The 24195-nt window shown below is 38.9% G+C and overlaps 1 protein-coding gene across 4 annotated transcripts in view; it reads left to right on the top strand.

Annotated features, from left to right (window-relative positions):
* The window catches only part of LOC309969064 (uncharacterized protein), a 189772-nt gene that overhangs the window by 83709 nt on the left and 81868 nt on the right, over nt 1–24195 (top strand). For 2 of the 4 annotated variants that reach the window (XR_014326606.1, XM_082850605.1), the window contains exon 2: nt 10006–10094. Coding sequence is in view for 1 of the 4 variants with exons in the window: in XM_082850605.1 (XP_082706731.1) it covers nt 10006–10094 (89 nt within the window). In the remaining 3 variants the exon portion in view is untranslated. Of the gene's footprint in view, nt 1–10005; nt 10101–23106; nt 23192–24195 lie in introns of those variants that run through there. The other 2 variants (XR_014326607.1, XR_014326608.1) reach the window with 2 other exon arrangements.

The following is a 24195-nucleotide window of genomic DNA, read 5'->3' as shown; positions in this document are numbered from 1 at the left end:
TGCTTTGGTGTGCCTTGTAGAATGTTTACCAGAATTCCTGGTCTCTACCCACTAGGTGCCAGTTGCACCCCACCCCCAGTGTGACAACCAAAAATGTTTTCTGACATTGCCAAAATGTCCTTTGAGAGACAAATAGTCCCTGGCTGAGAACCACTGTTCTAGGTAAAGAATACTCGAAAGTCACTTTCTTCAGCTGTAGGATCACATAGTTCCCATTGTCTTTCCTGAGAGCTGTGAAATTGAGTTTGGCTTTGGCGGAGTGGATCTCTGTAACATTTCATTAGGTGTGTTCTTTAGAAATAATATTCACGTTTTCATATTGCTGACAATGTACCTGTCTGACACACATGTACCACTCCAGTGGGCTTCCTGGTATAATTCTGGAGTGGAGAATAACAGCGCATTGCATTTTCAGGTTATTTCACTTGCTACTTTTGATCCAGCACTGAATTCTGCAGGAGGAAAGAAGAAATTTTTATTAACAACAAATGCCGTTTTCAATAAATATTTTTAGGACTCATTAAAGGTAAAACACTGAACTAAGAAAAGGAGATGGCAGAAAAGTATTATTCACGTAAAATAAATGTGCTAATTGGCAAGAGTGGTTCAACAGGACTTCTCTGCTCTCCAGACACTTTGAACTTTGCCCATTTTTTCCTTGGCAGTGCAGTATAAAATTGGATACTGTGAGCCTCTCGATGACATTTTTTTAGATGCTAAGACATATTGCATTTAGATTTGTGATCTGCAAGAATTCCATCTGTACCATTCACTGGAGACAGTGCCACTGATGATGATTCCAAATGGTCTACTTTTATTATTTATTTCCCTGGCTAATAAAAGCAGATTAAACTGAAAGAATAGTTTACCTTGATTTGGAGAATTCAGTCAATTATTTTATGTCTTAGAGTGGTTTGTGTGGAACGAAAAATGGTCCACATTTTGTATAGAAATAGTTAATTTTTTTGTTGTTGTTCCTGAATCCACCTCAGAGATTTTTAAAGAAACTACTGTCAAAGGACCCTCTTACCAGGCGAGTGGTAGAGGTAAATAGCATAATAAAACCTACAATTATTTTAAATCAATTACTTTTTGCCTTTTATCCTAACCCAAGTTAATAATGTCAATTATTTTAATGAGTCAACATTGTACCACTTTCTAGATGCTGTGATTCTTTGAGGGACGGGCCCCCATGAGAATGAAACACAAGTCGCTGGCTCAACCTTGGAGGACCAATTATGTAGATTCAGTTGGTGGCTATTGTCATGGCCACTTAAGTGTCAACGCTTTTGATATCCATTTGTAACCATAACCTTACATTTAAAAACACTACTACTTTCTTTGGCAGCCATCCTAACCTAATTAGGAACTAACGCAGACTTGTACATTTCTTGTAAACACATCCCTGGACCATAGCATCTGGCCAGGGCTAGAGCATGATTGGGGCTTGATTGAGGGGTTTATCTTTTTCCTCCTTCCTATAATGCTCTTACAGGTCTGGACTATATTCAGCAGAGCTGCTTTTCCTTTTATTTCCCAGTTTTGACATTTTAAATTGATTTACGCTCTTGTTCTCATTCTCTTGCTCTTTAGTCCTCTTTGGCTTTGCTTCCCCCCCCCGCCCCACTATTTTGTTTTGCTCTTTTTAAGAATTGTTACAATGTTATCATTTAAATATTAACAGAAGAGCTAGTCTGACAGTGAGGAACAAGACTTAATGATGACATCAGGGATGATTGTATTTTTTGCGGTAAGCGGGCCTCTCACAGCTGTGGCCTCTCCCGTTGTGGAGCACAGGCTCCGGACGCGCAGGCTCAGAGGCCATGGCTCACGGACCCAGCCGCTCCGCGGCATGCGGGATCCTCCCGGAACGGGGCACGAACCCGTGTCCCCTGCATCGGCAGGCAGACTCTCAACCACTGCGCCATCAGGGAAGCCCGACTGTATTTTTTAAAATGAGAATTGTATATTATAAGTTTGATATTTTTTAAAAAACTTATTTTGAGAGGAGGGCTGCTCTGTTTCCTGGATGGTTCTAGCAGTCGTTTGCCATCCGATGAGCACACAGAATAAGATACCTATTCTGATGTAAGCCGTGGTGAAATGAGCACTTTTGAGTCATCAGGGCATACAGTTCTACCCTAGAGATGAGTTTTGGTGGACCATGTAAATATTTTACATATTGCAGATCACCAGTGATAAGGACATAGTCACCAATCTGGGTTGTAAAAAGTAGTAATAGTATTAATAGCTAATTTTATGTGTCCACTATGTCTCAGGTTCTGTGCCAAGTACTTGACCCATTTTTCATATAATCTTCACAACAACCCTTTGGATATGAAAATCATTTTCATCACCATTTTCAGATGAAACTGAATCTCAAGGAAGTTATGTAGCTTTCATGTAATCATGCAGCCAGTAAGTCTGATTTCAAAACCTATATTATCAGACACTACCTTTGACTGTCTCCCCATTAATTTGAATATAATTCTTTCTATAATCCCCTAGAAAAAGAGCATGAAAAATTGAATTGATAAGATAGAGATGAGCAAACATTGTTTCTGGTAAATGTCTATCTGGACCTGGGCTAAGAAAAATCCTGTTGGGTACTGGTATCGTCTGTGCCTTGTATTATTCCCTGGGTGTACTAACAGGTTTTGGCAAATGATAAGGGGCAATGTGGCTTTTCCTTCAAGATTTGTTACGTTTCGTCTGTAAAACCTGTTCTTTGAAACTAGTCCCTCTACCAACTTTGGAAACAGAGAAGTCTGTTCAGCATAGAAATGAGCATAACGTGCAAATAACACCTTTTCCTGTGGCCCTTAATCTCCCTAGTGAGTTTTCAGCTAATTGGAGGTGATAAGAAATGGAGCTAAAATTATAACACAGTTCTTGAACTTCAAATGATGTTGAACTAGATGGTGCTGCTGTTGGCCAGATGATCTTCCAGGTTTTGGCTTTTAAGATGAAAATGCTGAAGAGTTGTTTAGAGATTTGATGTGAAAGTATTAAATGTGGAAAGTTAAAACCAGGGTTTTGTTGTTGTGATATTTACAGGATGAGATGCTCAGGTACAGATAATTAGGTATCTGGTCCTGCGTGCTGCCTGTGTGGCTTGGGAATGCCTGTGGGTACGAGGAACAAGTGGGGGCAAAGGAAAAAGCAGGAAAATAAGAGAACAGAGCAGAAAAGGAAAGGATGGAAAGGGAAGGGAGACCTGGAAGGGAGTCAGATTGATGGAGTAACAGGAGACCGGTAGAAGAAAGCTGTGTTCATGGTGGGAATAATTAACTGTTGTCTCAGGCAGATGCCTATGTCATGGTCTATAGTTTAATCCCTCTAAACACTGGTATGGGAGAATTTATTCTATCATTGAATGACTTCCATGATGGGATAACAAACCCCTTGAAGAACGATTCTTTTTTTTTTTTTTTCCTTTTCTCTTTTATTAAACAAAAAGGAAGCATATGATACATGGCTGTTTGCCTCTTGCTTTTTACACTTCATCATATATCTTGGAGATTGTCTATCTCAGAACACTGAAGACCTCCTCAGGTTTTTTGTAAGTAACTTAGTATTCCTTTGGTGATATAGGCTGGTGCATATAATTAATCCCCTGTGTTCTTTTTAATCTTTATCTTTTTCAAACAATGAGGCAATTACCAATATTGTACACACCATGCTGTGTGTGAGCAGGTTTATCTGTTGGACAGATTCCCAGACTCAGGATTACTAAGTTAACAAGTGAATGCCAAATTGACCTCCACTGAGTGTTACTATTTTGGGACTTCCAACAGCAGTGTATGACTATTCGGTAACCCACTGCATTAATACTGATGACAGTAAACATTAAATGACTGCTTACTATTTGCCGTATTTTGTGCTAAGAACTTTAAATGTATTATTGTATTTAATGTACCCTGAGTTAGGTAGTATTATCTCTTTACATAAGGAAAATGAGACACAGAGAAACAAGTAACTTGTACAAAATTGAAGACATTTCAAACTCTGGTAGCCTGACCTCAGAATTTACATTCTCACTGTCACAATCTGCTATTCCACTGAAACTGGGCAGGTCACCAATGGCTATTTGTTTCCAAATCTAACAATTCTCAGTCCTTATCTTTATCTTTTTCAACTTTGTGGCTGCATTCAATGCAAGGGACTAAGTCTTTGAAGAGTTACTCCTTAATTACCCCTCATTATGGCTAGTTTAGGCCTTTACTACAAGTAAAAGAGAAAATAAAACATATGTAATTTCCAAAATTATTTAGGAAGAAAATGCCATATGTCAGTTCAGACTTGATGAAAACACCCTTGAATAAAAAATTAAAGTGTCAGGGGTTTCCCTGGTGGCGCAGTGGTTGAGAGTCCGCCTGCCGATGCAGGGGACACGAGTTCGTGCCCCGGACCGGGAAGATCCCACGTGCCGCGGAGCGGCTGGGCCCGTGAGCCATGGCTGCTGGGCCTGTGCGTCCGGAGCCTGTGCTCCGCAGCGGGAGAGGCCACAACAGTGAGAAGCCCGCGTACTGCAAAAAAATAAAAATAAAAAAAAATTAAAGTGTCAACAAGAGGTCTCAAAAAGTTTCTGCCATTTAATAATAATGTTAGAAATTTGTAAAAGTCTCTACTAAAGCTAAGATTTTAAAATTTGGAAATACCTTATTTTAATGATTTACGTAGTTGGAGGAAATTTTCTTTAGCATTCTTAAATATTTATACTTTGTTGTTCATATAATTACTTAAGCAATATTTATTTGTAAGAGTAAAAATTTTGACACTATACATCAACTTTCTGGCCTGGCCTTGAGAATTCAGGGTAGTAAGTAGGATAATAAATTACACTATCTCTGGCCCTGATTTAGTCTTGGATAAAAGAGAATATGTGGATAAATACACATATATTGATATTTTTTAGTTCCATGATTAGGTGGAAGGTAGAGGAAAGTAGAAAATCTAGTTCTCAACTAAACCATATGTTAACTGGTAATTAAAAATTGCTCAACATCACTAATCATCAGAGAAATGCAAATCAAAACTGCAATGAGATATCACCTCACACCAGTTAGAATTTCTGTCATCAAAAAGATAAGAGACAACAAGTGTTGGTGAGGGTGTAGAGAAAAGGGAACACTTTTGTACTGTTCTTGGGGATCTAAGTTGATATAGCCACTAGGAAAAATAGTATGGATGTTCCTCGAAAGATTAAAAACAGACCTACCATATGTTCCAGCAATCCCACTTCTGTGTATATCTCCAACGAAATTGAAATCAGGATCTCGTAGAGATATCTGCACTCCCATGTTCATTGCAGTGTTACTCATGATAGCCAAGATATAGAAACAACCTAAGTGTCTGTCAGCAGATGGAACAAATCAAGATAATGTGATACACACAGACACATGCACACGCATGCACAATGGAATTATTCAACCATAAGAAGGAAATCCTGCCACTTGTGACAACATGGATGGACTTTGAGGGCATTATGCGAAGTAGAATAAGTCAGACGGAGAAAGACAAATACTATATGATCTCATTTATGTGTGGAATTCAAAAAAAACAAAGTCCTGGAAACAGAGAGTAGAGTGCTGGTTATCAGGGGTTATGGGGTGGGGAAAATGGGGAGATATTTGGTTAAAGGATACAGACTTCCAGCTATAAGCTTAACAAGCTTGGGGATCTAATATACAGGATAGTGATTATAGCTAATAATACTGTACGAATGTTGCTAAGACAGTAGATCTTAGATGTTCTCACCAAAAAAAAAAAAAAAAAAAAAAAAGAGAGAGATATGTGATAGAATGGAGGTGATAGTTAATACCATGGTGGTAACTTGTAAATTTATAAGTGTAATTTATGTTGCAATTTATAAATGTATCAAATGAACATGTTGTACACCTTAAACTTACACAATGCTTTGTGTCCATTATGTCTCAGTAAAGTCAGAAAATATATTTCTGGGAGAAAAAGCCTAAAAAATTGACAGTAGTCTTGAACTAATTGCTCCTTTTCTTCATTTCTGAGAAGGCAATTGAACTCCTCTTGAAAATGTAAAATATGCTTTAGTTAGTTGCTGAGAGTATCTGACCTCTCAGTTCCACCCCTGCCCTTCTCTATCCTCCTCTCCATTTTGGGGGCCGAAAGCCTGCACACCATTTTCCCTGGATTCCCTGGCCAGTTGCCTTCCTATTAAGTTCTGCTAATGAGAGACACTGGCAAGTGATTAGGAGTTGGGAAGAGGGCAGGAGCCATGTTCTTCCTCCTGGCATCTGGCAGCTGCGTCTGGCAGTAGATAGACGTCACTAGACAGCGTGGGCTCTGAATTCTTGCTCCAATGGCAGCTACGGTGGGGGTTTGAAGAGGCACTGGCACCAGGAGCCCCAGTGGAGCATCGCTAGTAGGGGTTCTTGGCAGCCTGAGATGCCCACACTCTGGGTTCTGGTAATACCATTTCCTCTTTCACTCCTCTGGTCCTAGTGGCTCCCTGCAGTTACTGATTTTGGAGTGAACTTCTCTCTTCTGGCTCATGGAGCTCTTCCAGCATTTTTGTGACTGGTTTCCTGTATTAAATTCTCTCTGTTTGAAATGCACAGAGTGGTTTCTCTTATCCTGACTGGACACTGACTGATACAGTTTATGAAAGTTTTTCTCTAGTCCAGAAACTAGAGCTTATTTCCCTTAAGGTGATGGTACCCAGACAGGATGGTGTCAAATTTTTATGGCAATGGAGATATTTATGGTACAACTACACGCATGCCAGAGCAAGTGACTATAAAGCTAAAGTGAAAAGAATCACAGTCTTCTCGAGCTGTTCCTGTGTGTGTGCCAGTGCCCCTCTCCTGTCACTACATTCTTGGATTGAACTTCCAGCAATTGGTAAAATCTTTTATACTGCACAAATATGGAGTTCTTTTTTCCCCTTATCTGAAGGGCAATAATGTTGGGAGAAAAATGACTATTAAGAGCCATATTAATTTCTACCTTTTGTGGCCACATGTCTTATTATAGGAGCTCATTAGAATTATTGTATAAAAAGATTGTCAACCAGTTTGTAAATGTGTATATATAAGAAGTTATTGATAAACTTTTAAGGCAGACATTTGTCTCACTTTTGATTTTATTGTATTTTATGAAATAAGTGGTCCATTCCTGGGCTACAGACTATTATGTGTCCATTAGAAGGTAAGACACTTACATCAGAAGGCAAATCAAGTACATCATTAAGCATACAGAATTAATTCACTAGTTATTATTACTGTAATAAGGCTTTCCTGATGAAGGAAGCAGTGTATTGACTTATTTTAAGGAGCACTTCTCAAGAAGACTTTAATAAGAGGTTCAAATTTAGTGCTCCCTTCTCTATAGTTTCATATCATTTTGCATATACTGTGATATAGAATTTAAGGATAATATAATATATAATAATATGATAATATAAATAAGAATTAGTTGATTGTGACTTTGTCTTCCTAATTTATTATGGCATCTTTGAAGATTACCTGTGGCCTAATGATAATAACAATTTTTAAAAATTATGTATCTTTAGGAACCCTATTAGCATATTCTAAATACTTGTTAAATAAATGTTGCACGAACATATAAAGATAAGTTAGATTCTCATTGTTTTTGAGGAGTGGAAAACTAGTTAAGGTATAAATAAGGGTAGGAGAATAAAACTAATGATTTCTATAAAGGACAGCTCAAGGAGAGTTTATTTGAAAAATGAACTATTTACAAGGGATAGCACAGGGACTAAGGGCTAATATCAGCTCAATTCTTACCACTCATAGGCACAAAGAGATGAAGCAGAGAGCAGTTATTGGAATTAGAAAGAACCACAAAGGAGAGAGAATTATCCTGAGTTGTGTTGAGCAGACCAATGAACTTTGGTGGATGGGCAGGCCAATTCAAGGCAACCTAGCAGAGGGAGGCAAAGGAATAAATATTTTGACCTAAATTTGCCCCTTCCATTTGATTTCTTGGGTGCTCACCATTGACTGAGCCCAACCAGAACCCAGAGGATGGGGAAATCCTGTTGATGCGGTTGGTCCAGGTCAGACTCCCAAGTCACAGAGCAGGGTTCAGAAATATGGTGAGTGGAATGGAAGATTATATACAACTGTAGCTTTCTTTCAAAAGATTTCTCTTTTGGTCCACTGAAGGAAAGGATTTCTAAAAGACATACATGAAAAGAGAGACATAGGGTATTTATATGAATGGAAATATCTCTCTCTATAGCATTGCCACCTATTCTGAGGCTACTTAATGATATTTTCATTTTAAGAATTATTTCAGACCTATATAAGAAGGTTTATATAGAGAGCACAGTCATATACCTATCATCCAGCCTAATAAATAACACATTAAGAAAAACAGATGGAAGCCCTTTGGGTATTCTCCTCATTCACTTTCCCTTCCACCTCCACAGAGGTAACCAGCATCTGGAATCGTGTGGTTATCATTCTCATTCATGTCTAGAAATGTTGCCATATATATATTTTTTAATGTTTTAAAATTTTATTTATTTATTTATTTTTGGCTGTGTTGGGTCTTCGTTTCCGTGCAAGGGCTTTCTCTAGTTGTGGCAAGCTGGGGCCACTCTTCATCGCGGTGCGCGGGCCTCTCACTGTCGCGGCCTCTCTTGTTGCGGAGCACAAGCTCCAGACGTGCAGGCTCAGTAGTTGTGGCTCACGGGCCCAGTTGCTCCACGGCATGTGGGATCCTCCCAGCCAGGGCTCGAACCCGTGTCCCCTGCACTGGCAGGCAGATTCTCAACCACTGTGCCACCAGGGAAGCCCGTTACCATATATTTTTACCTACCCCAAAATTTATAGAATTATTGTTGAATTGGTTTATAGTCTCAGTTATGCAGGATGAATAAGTTCTAGAGATCTCCTGTACAGCATAGTACCTACAGTTAACAAGATGGTATTGTGCACTTAAATATTTGTCAAGAGGGTAGATTTTGTGTTGTGTTCTTTCTTACCACAAAAGGAAGGAAGGAAGGCAGATGGAAACTTTTGGAAGTGGGGACATATCTATTACTTTGATGTGGTGATGGTTTCACAGGTGTGTGCATATGTCCAAACTCATTAAAATATACACATTAAATATGTGCAGCTTTTTTTTTTTTGGCCTTGCCACGTGGCTTGTGGGATCTCAGTTCCCCCACCAGGGATTGAACCCCAGGCTGCAGCAGTCAAAGCCCAGAATCCTAACCACTAGGCAACCAGGGAACTCCCACGTGCAGCTTTTTATATAGCAATTGTACCTCAATAAAGCTGTTAGAAAACTATAGAAATGATATCACACTGCATGTATCATTCTGCAACTTGATTTTTTCACTCAATATTTTTATTTTTGGGGATCTCCTCAGGGTGATACATTTAGCACTCTTTTTCATTCATTTTCATTGTTCTACAGTATTCTATGACTTAATGACACAACTTCACTTTCTGTTTTCAACATTAGAATCCTATGATTTTAAAATTCAGAATATTTACTATAGCTATGCCTTTGTATTTTCTTAATATTAGTTCATTTCCTTCTCAGGTTGCATTCTGCAGTAGTGAAGATTAGTGAATCCCAGTAATTTTCTTTTTTTAAGTTACTCCATGTCAGGGGAAGCCCTAGGTAAATTTTATCTTCCACTGTCTTTGTCGTGACTTGCAACCTCAAATGTGTTAACCTGTGCAAAGTGCTTGGAAGGGAATGAGGCACAGAGTAAGTGCTGGAGAACTATCGTCTGAGGAGCACTTGGGAGCATTAGGGTAAGAAACCAGACGGTCTGGGTGTGAATCTCAACTGTGCTACTTGGTACCTCTGTGTGACTTTGGGCAAGTTACTCAGCCTTTCTGTGCTTCAATTCCCTGATCTGTAAAATGGAGGTGTAAGAATAGTCCCTACCTTATAGGGCTGTCTTGAGGACTAAATGAATATATGAGAACTTACAGAGAACACAGAACATACCCAGCCAGTCGTAAGTTGTTTTTGTTATTTCAGGTTCCTCGTGCCCTCACTCCGGGCATTGTGCACCCTGGCCCCTGCACGCTCTGCCGACTCGGAACCTGGATACTCCAGCTCTTGCCAAGGTGCTGGTGAGTTGCTACACCGCTCCTTTCAGTGGTATTTCCCTTTAACACACGCATGCTGAATGAGTCTGATGGTGAGCGCACCTTCCTGGTGCCACACTTCTATTTCCATCTGGTCTAGACCATCTGCATCCATTCATCTTCCTTCGCAAGGTGTTATGACACAAGAGACTTTCAAATATACATTGTTTTCCTTTCTACACGAATGTACATTTTTGTCTAAAAAGCTGCTAGGAGCTGAACTGGTGACATGACTTAAACTTTGAAAAGTTTTTTTCCTTTCCTTTCAGCTTAATGCTTCTTACTCATGCTACGTTTCTTTCCTCTAGCTGGAGGTAGGGGGTGGGAACAATGGTCTGAGCCTTGTTTGGTAGGAAATCCAGTCTTTCTCACCTCATTGAGTTTTTCCCAAGAAGTCTGACAGGGTCTCACACATAATAAGAGCTGTGGCCTCTCCATCTGATGCTCTCTGCTTTTGCATTGCTGTTCCACGAACCTTTTGTTTCAGTGAGTCACGGATCTGCTGCCGCACTCATTGCCCATCTGCTGCTAACCTTTAGGCACTCTGCTCCCCTCCCGCTAGGCTCAGACCCAGGCATGGACCCAGATCGAATACAGTCCCTGGAACCCATCTTCCTTGAAGTTCAGTCTGCCCACTTGGTCAGGCTGTTGTCTCCATTTGGGCAATTTTTGTTTTTGTTTTTGTTTTCAATGCTGGACTTTCTCTTCCTTCAGTCTGGTTTCTTTCAGGGAACCCTTGTACCATATAATGGGCACATGTCCAAACTCCAATTGCTGGTCAGGTTTCAATTCTTTCCTACAGAGATCCGGGGCCCATGCAGAGTAGGGTTCCTGGCCATTCCATGTCAGGAAACAGTCGGAACTGCTTGGACCACACAGGAGGCATCTAGGGGTGGGGTGGCCTGCCTCTTCAAGTCATCCTGAAGGACTGCTCTTTGTACCCAAGATCATATCAGCTGCTTGAGTTTCTAGGTGGACATGGCAGTCACTTTATAAGCAGAAATCCCAGAACCTGTGAAGCTTTAAAAAATGACAATTATTTGAGTATTGAAATAAGAGTGTTCTTGTGAAACCACAAGAATGTAGAATATCAGTGATGGAAAAATTTTAAATCCTAGACAATGTTCTGTCTATAGGGTATGAAAGGATTATGGGAGTCTTTAAGATTGACAAGTATCTAAAGAAACTGATATAACACGGTTCCCTTCATAATGTTGCATATTAACCAAGTACTGTTTTGTACCACAAACATTGTTGAGACTAGATCTGACCATTGCCAGGCTGTGTTCGGTAAAGCAGGCTACGGTAATGAACACAGGGAAGCTCCCTGCTCTCATGGAGCTTATGTTCTAGAAGTTTTGGATTTGATTAGACTATATTCTAGGAGATTTGGGAATCTAGTCATTCCATGTGCAGAAAAGGTGGCTCTTCCTAGTATGAAAGCGTATATTATGAGAGACAGAACTGTCTGTTTGAGGATAAGGGGAAAAATGAATGTTCAGAAAATAGTGAAGACGTCAGATGTGAGTATAGTTAAAATATAATATGAAAAATGCTATGGTAGCATATAAACAAGATATACCTTAGAATAACGGGCATTAATCAGATTTCACAAGAGGGTAAATTTAGGCTTTAATAACAACCTAATAAACGAGTTTCAGGAAACAGCACCAAGCTGGACCAGGTGAGAGACTTCCCTATCTGAGAATCAAGGAGACATCCAGGAGGTAATTACAGGATAGCTCAGGACATCTGAAATATAAGAGAGGAGTCTCACGAGCAGATATGGGTAGACCTTTCTCCCTGAGGGTCAGAGGTGAAGGCAGGTCAGACAGCGGTTATAATATCTGGGGGAATGGTGGAGGCATGTCTAATATAATAAAATAGCCAGAAGCCCAGATTCATAGCTTGAGAAGCTCTGCTTTCTGGTTAGGCTTTGCATCATTGTGAAATAGAAATAACAGGTTATTAAAATAATTCAAATTCCTACTAAAAGGAAGTCTCAATAACAGAAATCTCTTGCAATTCAAAGTTTATTATATGAAAATTATACAGTAATTGGTAGGATAACATATGGTTCCTTTTCCCAATTTCCACTTAAGAAAAGGAACAGACTTTAGTCAAGTTAGATGGGGTTAGAATAGGGCAGGAAAACTTTATTCTCCTCCAGAATACTCTCAATTTAGTTGTAATAATAATATATCTTTCATATAGAAAGATGAAACTTTTGAACCACCGTTAGGAGGGAATATCTTTTGAGGGTTCCCCTAACCACCCCCTCAAAGGTGAGGTAATTGGATTGGTGCCCTGGTCTCACCTCATAGCTAACATGCTGGCTACCAAATATATGTGTGCAAGGTACTAGGAACATAAAGAGGCATGAGATGTGATGTATATTCCCAACCTTCATAGAACTTAAAATCTTGAGAGAAAGACACAAGGAAAAGCAACACCAGGTAGGGTAGCATTAAGGTGTAGACTAAGGTCTTGGATCAGAAACCAGCTGTGTTGCCCATACGCAAACCTGGAACCTCGATAGAAGAAGCATGTGTAAGCAACTGAGGCTGGACATTTCTCCAAACAATTTCTCAGGACAATTCACTAAAAATAAATTTCCAAAAAGTCAATATGTCGAAATTGATGAATTATGGAAGATTTTTTTCGAAGTTTTAGTTTTGTTATAGTCTTTCCACCTTTTACTAAGGATTTATCTGTCCAATTTAGCTGGATGCTAATTTCACACATATTTTACACTCCAGAAGCCTAGTATTTTTCAAATGCTTAATGCTTTATCTGTGAATGTGTGGTCTTTTAAAAAATATCCAGTTTATTGCTGGACTATTTAAGGCTCATCTGTTATTGGGACTTAAGGGTTTATTTTCTTTCAGATCCCTCCTATTCCTCCTGAGATCTACGTAAAGAAAGGGGAAGCCCAAATGGGAAAGGGAAACCTATTTGAAGCCATGAAAACACAGACATTACTGAATTGTTTCAGTAATGTTTTATTGTCAGAAAAAGATTCAAAAGATAAATCAGTATGGGCTGCCTGGAGATTATGTTATGGGAATTTTGATTATCAAATAACTAAGATTTACTCCAGGAGGCATATTTGTAGTCATTCCTTGCTAGGGATAAAAGAGGGTGATGTAAGCTTCAAGAGTAAAGTAATGTGTGATATAGTTTGGAAGAAATAACTGGAAAAAAATAACAAGAACTTCTGGCTTGATGTTCCAGGAATACAGCTAAGCAGACCAAGATTTTATTAAAAGAGAAAAACTGCATATTACAGAAATGAGAAGACAATGTTGCATGGGTAAAAAGGCACTGCGATATTTTAAGCTGGATGAATAAAATAGAAGATGACAATGGAAATATGAATAGGAGGCATAGAAATGGGGGCTAGAAAAAGCCAGATGTACAAATTTTTTTTCTGGGAGCAGAGAGACGTTCATGTTGATAAATGAAACCACTGTGAACCTGCCCTATAAATGAACGTGTGAATTTTGAGGAGTTGGTTGACTTTTGCTCACATGGTTAGAATATTGGGAAAGTTGCATTTAAAAAAATTTTTTTAAATTTTATATCGGAGCATAGTTGACTAAGAATGTTGTGTTAGTTTCAGGTGTACAGCAAAATGATTCAGTTATATACATATACTTGTATCCATTTTTTTTCAAATTGTTTTCCCATTTAGGTTATTACAGAATATTGAGTAGAGTTCCCTGGGCTATACAGTAGGTCCTTGTTGGTTATCTATTTTAAATATAGTAATGTGTACATGTCAAGTCAGACAGGGAAAGTTGCATTTAATGAAGAGATAAAAAAATCTTGATTTGAGGAGGAACGTATTTTTTCTAGGCTTTTAACATATTTGAATAGAAAACATAAGATAAAGAGAAGATGAAAAAAATTAGAGGTAACCAAATTTGATCCTGCCTGTATTTTGTAGAAGCAGAGAAAAGATCTCTTAAGGGAAAAAGAAAATATTTTTATTAATTAAACAATTATTCAGAGGGATTGGAGAACAGAAGGCATAGGAAAAAATTTCCCTGTGTGACGCATCAACCTGATTCTTATTTTGTGACCACTAACCTGTTAGAAGGTACTATCTGCTTAACAGGCTTTTACTTTTCAATTTTATTTTTAGCTGTTAGAAGAACCAAAAGGACATTGCTATAATTCAACACTGCTGGCAACATTATGTTGGGACATAAATTCCAAGAACTGTATTATATAGAGTAAGGGCAAGATTGTATGAGAGTAAGATATGATAGGAAAAGAAGAGAGGAATAATGAAAACGGACACCATAACCATGTTCAGAAGAGAACAATGAAAGTAGAGTAGAGCACTGGGGAAAGTGCTCTGGCTGAGGCCCAAATTGTCAGAGAAAGGCTTTCGAAAATTAGAGTATTCATAGAGAATGTGTCAAGTCTTATTTGATACCCCGATGTGTATAGGTCCGGTGGGGAGTAGAGAGTTTAAGCATCTTTGTATTTAGAGAAAAGACCCCATGATCGTGTGCTTCCTGTCTAACTTCCTTCCCGTTAAGTGTGTCATTTTGTCCCCTTCAATGTTATGTGGGATCCCAAGTCAGTAGGTCACAGATTCTGTAAGCCTGTGGAGAACAGTGCAGGCAAGAAAGGCAAACCCATATTAGGAATCTGTGCGGATTTCAGTCTAGATAAATTACTGCATTTTCCAGGGTGAAAAGAGTCTAGCGTAATCAACTTGACACCAAGTTGGTCTGGAGAGCTGGTGCCTTATTGGCTGCTCAGAATTTGTCTCTGTTGCTGGCAGGTTTGGGCGTTCAGCAGAAGCAAAACTGAAATCAGCTCTGGAGAGTGGGAGCCCATGCCGTTAGGCGCATGCCCCCGTCTGAATCACCATGGCTGTCCTGTTCATGTCCACATTGTGCCAAGACGGGACAGAGGCTGCTGATGGCCACTGGCAGTCATTCTGTCTACTTCTTGTTTATTGTCTTCTCTGCCATAGGTGTTCTCTGATGGATGAAACGCAGTACATTTCCCCACTCCCACAGGTGCCTCCACATATGCCTTTCCAGACCTTTGTGTCTTCAATCTTACCATTTATTCTTTAAGCCATATTTATTCTTGACTCAAACCCTTCTCTTTCCACACAAAGTGGATGACCAGGTGGACTGCCTAAAGCCCTACGTATTGAAAGGATATCCCTCCCCACTTCCTTTCAGGGCTGCTCTGAATTGGGCTGTACAGCGGCAACCGTCTATTTTCGGCTTATACTCACATATGGAGTTGATCAGGCTGTGAAACAAACTTGGCCATTTCCCTCCTCCATTAGCTGATCATACTGGACTCCCCACGGAGCCATAGATATGAGCTGGGAGAGAGGTACTGCTGTGATGGTGGTAGATACCACGAGGGTCTGGGGCAGCTTCTATGCAGCTTATTGACACCTGATCCCAAATGTACCATTTGCATCTTATGGGATGCTGCTGGGCCCACCCAACCTTATGTTTTGGTGGGTCTGGTAGAACTCAGCTTGTGGTGGGCATGTATGTCCCATAAAGTCTGTCACATCTCTTCTGTGAGAGAAGAATCTCTTAATTCACTTAAGTTTCTGTAGTTGGCTCTTTTATCAGCAGCTGAATACAATTTCTAACTGACACAAAACTTTATATCTCACAACATGATACTCGAGCTGTGTTGTGTAAGCTACTGTCAGTCCTGGACTTTGCTAGCAGTGGCAGTAAAACCAGAAACTAGCGCCAGAATATAGACCAATTTCTTCACTAAACACACTGTGCAATTCAACTAATTTTTTTGTGGGGGTTGCAAGATGTTCTCAATCAGTGAAGCAGTATGATGATTTATTTTCTGGTGTAAGCTCTTTATCTCATGATGGACTGGTAGCAAAGAGTTTGTATACTGCCACCTTAAGAAGCACCGATGTAAGAGATACATCCCAAAGTGTAATTTTGAGACAGATGCACTGGGAGATAACAAAAAGAGATAAACAAAAATTCTTTCATTCAATTGTTGATTCCATTTTGAAATTTAAAACTGTCATTATTGACTGGGACTACTGAGAAATCTTCTTCTTTTTTTTTTTTTTTGCGGTACGCGGGCCTCTCACTGTTGTGGCCTCTCCCGTTGCGGAGCACAGGCTCCGGACATGCAGGCTCAGCGGCCATGGCTCACGGGCCCAGCCGCTCCGCGGCATGTGGGATCTTCCCGGACCGGGGCACGAACCCGTGTCCCCTGCATCAGCAGGCGGACTCCCAACCACTGCGCCACTAGGGAAGCCCAAGAAATCTTCTTTTAAGGAATCCCTTAACTACCTCACTTGGAAGCATGATAGTGAAAAATTATTACACATGATTTGGTTTCACAGACTTCTGTAATCACAGCAGTGTCTGACATTTTGTTTACTTGAAAGCAAAATAAAAACTTTTCATTACATGCTTCTTAGTATGCCATTTGTCTGACAGCAAACTTTGCATACCACAAAGCAGTTGTTTTACACGTAGATTCGGCTTCAGTTTCAGAATGGAGATCGAATTACATGGTTTGCCAGTACAGGTAGTAAGTGCTAAATATATGGCAGCTTTTATTCTTATTTGAACTTGTGTTAGTTCAACACTATTTGACCCCCATCCCCCAGATCCTACTGTGTTTATCAGAATGTATTTTGTATGGATGGAAATAAATGGACAGACCTGTGTAAGCCTTTAAGGACAGTCTTTATTACTGCTAAAATTACTTAGCTAAGCCCCAACCTGAACCACTACACTTCTGTCTTTATCTGTAGAAAATCATGGAATAAGCACCAATAGCTACTCACTGCTCTAGATCCCATAACTCTTTCAACTTTCTAGTGAGGGTTAAAATGCTCTCTTTCAAGATCATATTATTCTTGGGAACTACTTATTCTGACTGTATGCACAACTTTTCTTTCCATATGAATTCAACTGGCATTAATTCCATTAGAAATTCTGCCATAGAAAATCTTTCCTCCTTGCCAAATGATCGAATGGTACGATTCTTATCATCTTTTTAGTCTAATGAGGTCAGCCTTCTGGATATGGTAAGGATAGTGCTTTCTTAACTACAGAACTCAATTTCCCTAGTCTGCCTTTCAAGGAAATGTACTCTTTGAAGAAATTCTATGGCCAAGTAGAAGACATTTCTAGCTAAGTCATCTGCAAATCAGTGGAGGATGCTCATATAAAGAGGGACAATAGCTAGAATTTCTACTTTTGAACGAAAATGGTCTGTGACAACTGGGCATGACCAGGTTAGCATCTTAAATTTTTATGGGATTAGAAAGGGAAGAAACTAATTTTTCTTCTCAACAGTGACTGAAACTGAAAAACCAAAAACCAAAAACACAGGAAAGAGAGAAGGTCTAGGTGGGAGAGGGGTGTTGGAGAGGGTGGAATGCAACCGAGGAAAACATCACCAGTGGGACTCGGAATGGCTCAGGTTTCCTTCCCTTTTTAGGTCAGTCCTTGGGGGGTGAATTAGGTGCTCTCCTGTCTTGTGTTTCTTCTCACTTTTCTTATTCTAGGGACTTAATGTATTTGTATTTAATTTGACTTATAGGAGAAGAAATCATGTCACTGTTCTACGCTTTAATTACCTCATAAGCATATCTGATACTAAAAATATTTAACAACTGGTATGGCATGGGCACTGGCCAATTAGAAAAAACACTGTAATCAATCAGAAGGTTCATGAGCCACAAGTAGAGAGGCCATATAATTAACTGTCCAAATCAGGATACGGTGGAGGGTGAAATGAGGCACTATTAAAAATTATGCCAGAATGAGAGGCATAAACAGGGGCCATCCCAAGCAAACTTGGATGTATGGTCACTCCAGTCATAAATAAAGAGTAATGTGTGTATTGGCTGAATAAAATTAAAAGTTTGGCTTGGAGTCTTTTTCAAATCTGTAACATTTTATGTATCCATTGAATATAGTTCGTCTTAAGAGTATTTGATACATTTGTCTAACACTGATTTCTAGAGCACATTTCTAAAAGAACCCAGCCTATGTGAGGGAGCAGCCTTTAGACACGCCTGCAGGAAGAGTGACAACAAGGTTTAGACTCTGCTAATACCCTAGGCAGATACACAGATTTACATGTAGCTATAGCTACAGATGTAAACAGATACAGATATTCAAAACTATCATCATATTTTGTAATTTTAAAAAATTATTTGGTTGCACTGGGTCTTAGTTGTGGTAGGCGGGCTCCTTAGTTGTGGCATGCAAACTCTTAGTTTCGGTATGCATGTGGGATCTAGTTCCCTGACCAGGAATTGAACCCGAGTCCCCTGCATTGGGAGTATGGAGTATTAACCACTGTGCCACCAGGGAAGTCCCTATCATGTTTTGGAGTGTTTACTGTTAGCCAGGCTTTTTCAGTTTTAGATGAATGCTGAAATTGATGATGAAACTGAGGTCAATTCAGGAAGGTAAATGGTGTGACCGCTGGACTCATCTCTTATCACTTGTATGTGATGGGATCGGAGCTATGTGAGAGCACCTCCCACTACCAAACGCCTCCCTTATTGCTAATACTTTGCTTCCTTGCTTAGGGTCTTGTAGAGCAGGGGACAGACAAATAAATCTACCACTTATAATTCCATATAAAATTTGCTGTGATACATGTAGAGCAAATGAAATCATGTGGGTAAGGGAAAACTTCCTGCTGAAGGACTGCTCAAGGTGAATTTTTAAGGATGGGTAGGGAATAACCAGAAGCAAAGGGATCTGTGTGTGCAAAGACACCCAGCACAAAACCCTGCATGACACGTTTGGGGAATAATAAGTATTTGGGGATAGTTGGAGGTGAAGGGGTGGTCTTCGTGCTCAGTTGATTAAGGTGACAGCATTCTTTACACCTTCAGGAATTATTTCAAAAGGCTTCCAGTGTAGTAACAATGTGATTTATTTGCACTTTAGGAAGAACTTTCTGGCAGAGGTGTGGCAGACAGATTAGTGAGAGGCCAGCTTGGTGGCGGAGAGATCAGTTAGGAATTGTAGGAATTTAGATGAAACGTTATGGTTTTGAAAAACCATCCATCTCCCCCTTCCTTAGTTCCAAAGCACTCTGAGTCATAAATAAAGTGTGAAAATAGCAGAAGAACGAACAAGAACAGCCTAAGGATCTAGGTTATTAAGTGGAGGAGAGATGCTTGGTAGCTTCAAAGGAGATGAAGAGATCAAGCAAATGGAAGATGAGAGGAAGGGAGGGAGGGGGGGAGGGAGGGAGAAAAAGAGGGAGGGAGAGAGGGGGATAGGGGAGAGAGAGAGAGAGAGAGAGAAAATCCCTACTGTTGCTTACTTCCCGTCTTCGTTCTACTTTTTGTTTCCTTTGCCCAACTCTGCCCTTGCAACTACTCTCAATAGTTTTTCCTTTGCTTCCTTCTCCTAAATATAACTACCTCAGTTTCTTTGTATTCTTAAAAAGGGAAGAGTACTGCAGTAAGACAAGTGAGATCAAACCAGAAAAGTCTTTGCCAAGTTGTGGACTTGTTGATAAGTTCTTCTTATCTCCTTTACTTCTTACCTTAGACATCCTCCTTGTCATTGAAGAAGGTGGGTAAGTGACATTGAGGCAACGAAAGACCCAGAACATTCACTAATGAATGTTCAATCATTAGTGATTTAGTTAAACCCATTAACTTATGACTGATTCAGTGTCATGTGTATGAAGTGATTCACCCTGAACCACTTTAAAACTGCTTTTGCCGTTCTCTGTGCTTCTTGAATCATCTTCCTTTTCGCCTCATTGCTACGTAAGCTTTCCTCTCTGACTCTCATTGCTTGGGATTTTATCTATCACATTCCTACCTTTGCTCCCCGTTTAATGTAATGAAAGCTGCCACCTGTACACTAGCTAGGCTGTTCTCTTTAGCACAGGAAGCAAAAGAGTCCACTTTTAAAAAAGAAAATAAGTTTTTACCCTAAATGTAGTGAAAATGTAATGCTTTAATATTTAGGTTGAAGTTAATGCAAATAAATAGAAGAGAGAAAGAGAATGAAGAATAAAGAAAGATAGAAGATTAAAAAAAAAAAAAAAGACTGCAGAAAGTGACCAGGGAATAGAGTAGTTTTGTTTGTACATTTATGTCTGTGTTTTTCTAATAGTTGTTGGAATTGCTCCATGTGGTTCTATTTATTCTATTAATAAAATCTGATGATTTAAGACATTAGAAATAGGGAATGGAAAAATAATGTATTTTCCCAGCCAAACCAAACCCAGTCCTTAGCTCTTATTTTCTGAGGTTGGCCCCCTATAGACCTTACTTTTACCAACTGCTAGCATCACAGAAACCACAAAAACCTCAGGTAAAAAAGAGCCCTAATGATTTTAAATTAAAGAAAATTCAAATTTGAGAACTAAATAATTTTTGAATTATTATTGGGTATAGACTACTTATATTTCTAACCTTTCCTCTTGTTATACATTTAGGATAACACTCACTACACCAAAAAAAATCTAATTTAAGTGTTGGAAAGATTGACCAAAACAAAAGTTCTAGGAATAAAAGCAGAAAATAAGCACATCCTTTCATCTAAGTTTTGGACTCAGAAGACCCCACCATAACGTAGAAGTAATGTATGAGGGACTTTTTCATGCTTGACACACACTTTTAGTATAAGATTCTTCTGCAAGAAGGTTCTAAAGAATAGAAATATTCATAAAACAGCTTATGTAAGTACCATATAACTAATCCATGAACAATTTAGTTCCACTCAGGCATTTAGAAGGTAAATGTTATCCATTTCTATATATTTAAAAATTTCAGCCAAAACTATTTTAGCCATATAACTTTACAGCATACAGGAAAAAAAATACACATAAAAGTAAAAAATGTGTTTTCCAATGAATCTGCCACTGATATGATATGAATGTGCAATTAAATGGGCCATGCTGGAGAAAGGAAAGATTGGCTACTGGGTGGATGCCAGTGGTATCCTTTGACGCTTCTTGGCCTCATGTGTTCCTGATCAGGCAGCCAGGGATCTGGCAAACCCAGGCCAGGAAGGTAGAAAACAGAACAGATTTTACTTTCAATTATGGGGTTGAGAGGGAATGGGACATAGAACACACATTTGATCTGCTGTCAAATATTTTATTTCAAAGCCGAACACTAAATTGTAGCATAGAATTGTTACTTTTAAAGACATTTTTTTTCTTATTTGCTTATTCTGAACTTCACTGTGGCATTTTATGATGGTGTAGTGTAAGGAGTACTAAATTCAAAGACTAAAAACCTGACCAGGTGTGGTTAGCTACGTGACCGTGGGCTAGTTACTTAAGCACTCGAAGCCTCTGTTTCCCTGTCAAGAAAATGACGTGATTGGTTTAGATGATTATAAATTGTACTGAGTGGCCCTTGGGTAAATCTGGCTTGCAGATGTACTTTTGGCCTTTGCTGTATCACAATATGTGTTAACTAGTAACCGATATTAAAAAAGCAGGACATTTCACTAAAACATAGATTTCTGGCTTCTCTTGAAAAATTGGAAGGTCTGGTAACTCAGGACCCACCGTTTTATGGAGCAAAAATATGCTGGTACTGAGTGCATCAGACACCTTTTGATCTAGTTGGGAATGTTCTCTTTAGACTGTCCCATTGCCAGCCACTGGATCCATTCAACTCACTACATTTATTTACTTTACCCACCTGACCTTTTTAGACATTTTAGTTTTCCACCCCTTGTCTAGAGCAATGGTTTCTAAATGTGTCTTACAGAGCCTTAGTCATGAAAGGAACCTTATGAGGAATCAAGAGGCCGGGAACAGGGGTCCGACCTCTCACCACCTTTAAGCAAAGAGTTCAGTTTTTATTTGTTTTATATATTAGGATCTAAAATGGCCTCGGGGCACAGACTTTTAGCTAATCCTCTCAAATATCTTCTGTCCTTCTTCCATAGTAATTGAATTTTAGCTGAGCATGTGAATGTTAAGAATAAACACTACAGCTCCCAGCATCCTTTGCATTTAGGTATGGCCATGTGACTGATTTCTAGCCAATGGGATAGGAGCAGAGTGATGTGTACAAAATTCAGGTTGTGCCTGAAATAGGAGTTTGGTGATGAGCAATCTAGGACCATGTGGACAAAGATATCACACTAGAAATGACAGAACAACATTATGGAAGGATCCTGAGTCCCCAGATGACTCTCTAGAGCAGAGTATCCGTATTAGCAGTTCGCTACTTCAGTAGTGTTACATGAGAGAAAAATTAACTTCCATCTGTTTAAGCCAATTTTAATTTGGGTCTCTATTACACACATGTAAAGCTGTACCTGAATTAAAACAACGTCTTAGGTCTCTCAAGCTCCAAAATTCTCTGATTATTTTACCCCTGGTTGATTTGGAATTTGAATATATTTGAGTAATTTTGACTTGAAACAGGCAAATCATTGTTTTAAACTTTTGGAATTACTTCCTTGAATGCTTTTTTTTTACTGAGTGGAACTTAAATTTATTTTCAGGCATGCACATGGTTATATTTTTATGAAATCATTATGCAAAAATACCGATGACCTAATGTATATTGACCAGGGAGTGTATGTTCTATTTCCTTCTAAATGATCAAGTGTTACTAACACCCTTTGCAGTTCCATTTCATCCAGAGAATGAATTTGCCCCAAGGGAGTGGAGTCAAATGTGCAAAATAAATGATGTGAGTTTGCTCTGTTTAACTATGTAGATGGCTAGAGTAGAAAAAGATAAAGTTACTAAGCTGCCCAAGAGAGGTCTTTGAGGTAGGCTGTTTCAGGCTCAATTTAAAATCTGGCAATGATGGTCCCTAAAACTTGGACTGCTGTAACTGTTGTTATAACTAAGCAGAGGATTTCATTTTTCAAAGTCTGGGGAAAGAGAAAATTTCTATGGCAATGAATTTTATTTTTAAAATAATGTACCTGAGTGGAGATTACTAATGTCGCTCATCATTTTGAATCCATGTCGCTGCCTCATAAAACTTATGGATTGTTGAAGATAAGGAAAAAAATCCAAGACAAACAAACCTTGGTTGTCATTCAAGTGATGCCTTGGAAATGATGTTTTTAGTAAGTTTAACATACATCCCCCTCCTTGCCCCAAAACCTGTTACGTAATATTCAGAAGATTCTGGGAAATATTTAAATCCTAACATTTGGAACTAAAAGCAGCCATCAATAGAGATGATAAGGTTAGAGCTGGTTCTGATGAGACTCATATGTTGGGACAGATATGTTCTTGATGTTTGGAAAGTAAAATTCTTTCTTCATGATGTTTATGGGATTTGAAGTGATATAAGCATCTCACATCAATAAAGTACCCCTTGAGCATAAACAAATTCTTTTTGACAAATAGACCATCATAAAGAAAGATATAGCTATTTTGCATTAATGATTTAATTCAGCTTTCTAACGTCTTCATTTTGCTCACTTCAAAATTGGGCTTAATAAAGTACAAGGGACCACTCTCATAACGGTTGGGCAGAGTAAAACATTTATTTTTAAGGTTAATTTGGGTCTTTACATGCATAGAATTAAAAGAGAAACCTGTTTTCTATGTGGATCGGAATATTTGGAGCTAGGAGTTGTTTTAAAGGCCTTAATTAATTTCTTTGTGCCCGATGGCTAGAAGGACATGTTAGGTTCTTTTCCTTTGGTTGAATTTCAGAATTGAGTATGTACTCTCAAGATTTATTTAGGAAAATATTAATATTTCTCCCTTATTTGATGACTCAGAAAATGAAATAATAGGTGAAAAATCATTTCTCTCAGGAAAGTTTATGAATAGACACTGATTTCATTCTGAAATAAATGTACTTAACTATGAAATCTCCTTTCTTATATAACAGTGAACTAGAGAGCCATGTGGTCTTGGATATTTACATGTTATCTATGCTAACATTCTGAAATTTTTATTAATTTCTACATATATGAATATAAAAGAGAAGGGGCCTTCTTATCCTAAAATAACAGTGATTTGGGTTCTGGTTGGTTACTTATTTTTAACTTTGGTAAGTCCTCTTGCTTCTCCATGCCTCAGTTTCCCCACCCAAACAATAGAGATATACGCTTTC

Source organism: Leucopleurus acutus (assembly GCF_964270905.1).
Source record: "Leucopleurus acutus genome assembly, chromosome: 11".
Lineage (NCBI taxonomy): Eukaryota > Metazoa > Chordata > Mammalia > Artiodactyla > Delphinidae > Leucopleurus > Leucopleurus acutus.
Note: the sequence above shows the minus strand (reverse complement) of the source record. Positions and strands in the feature narration are given on the sequence as shown.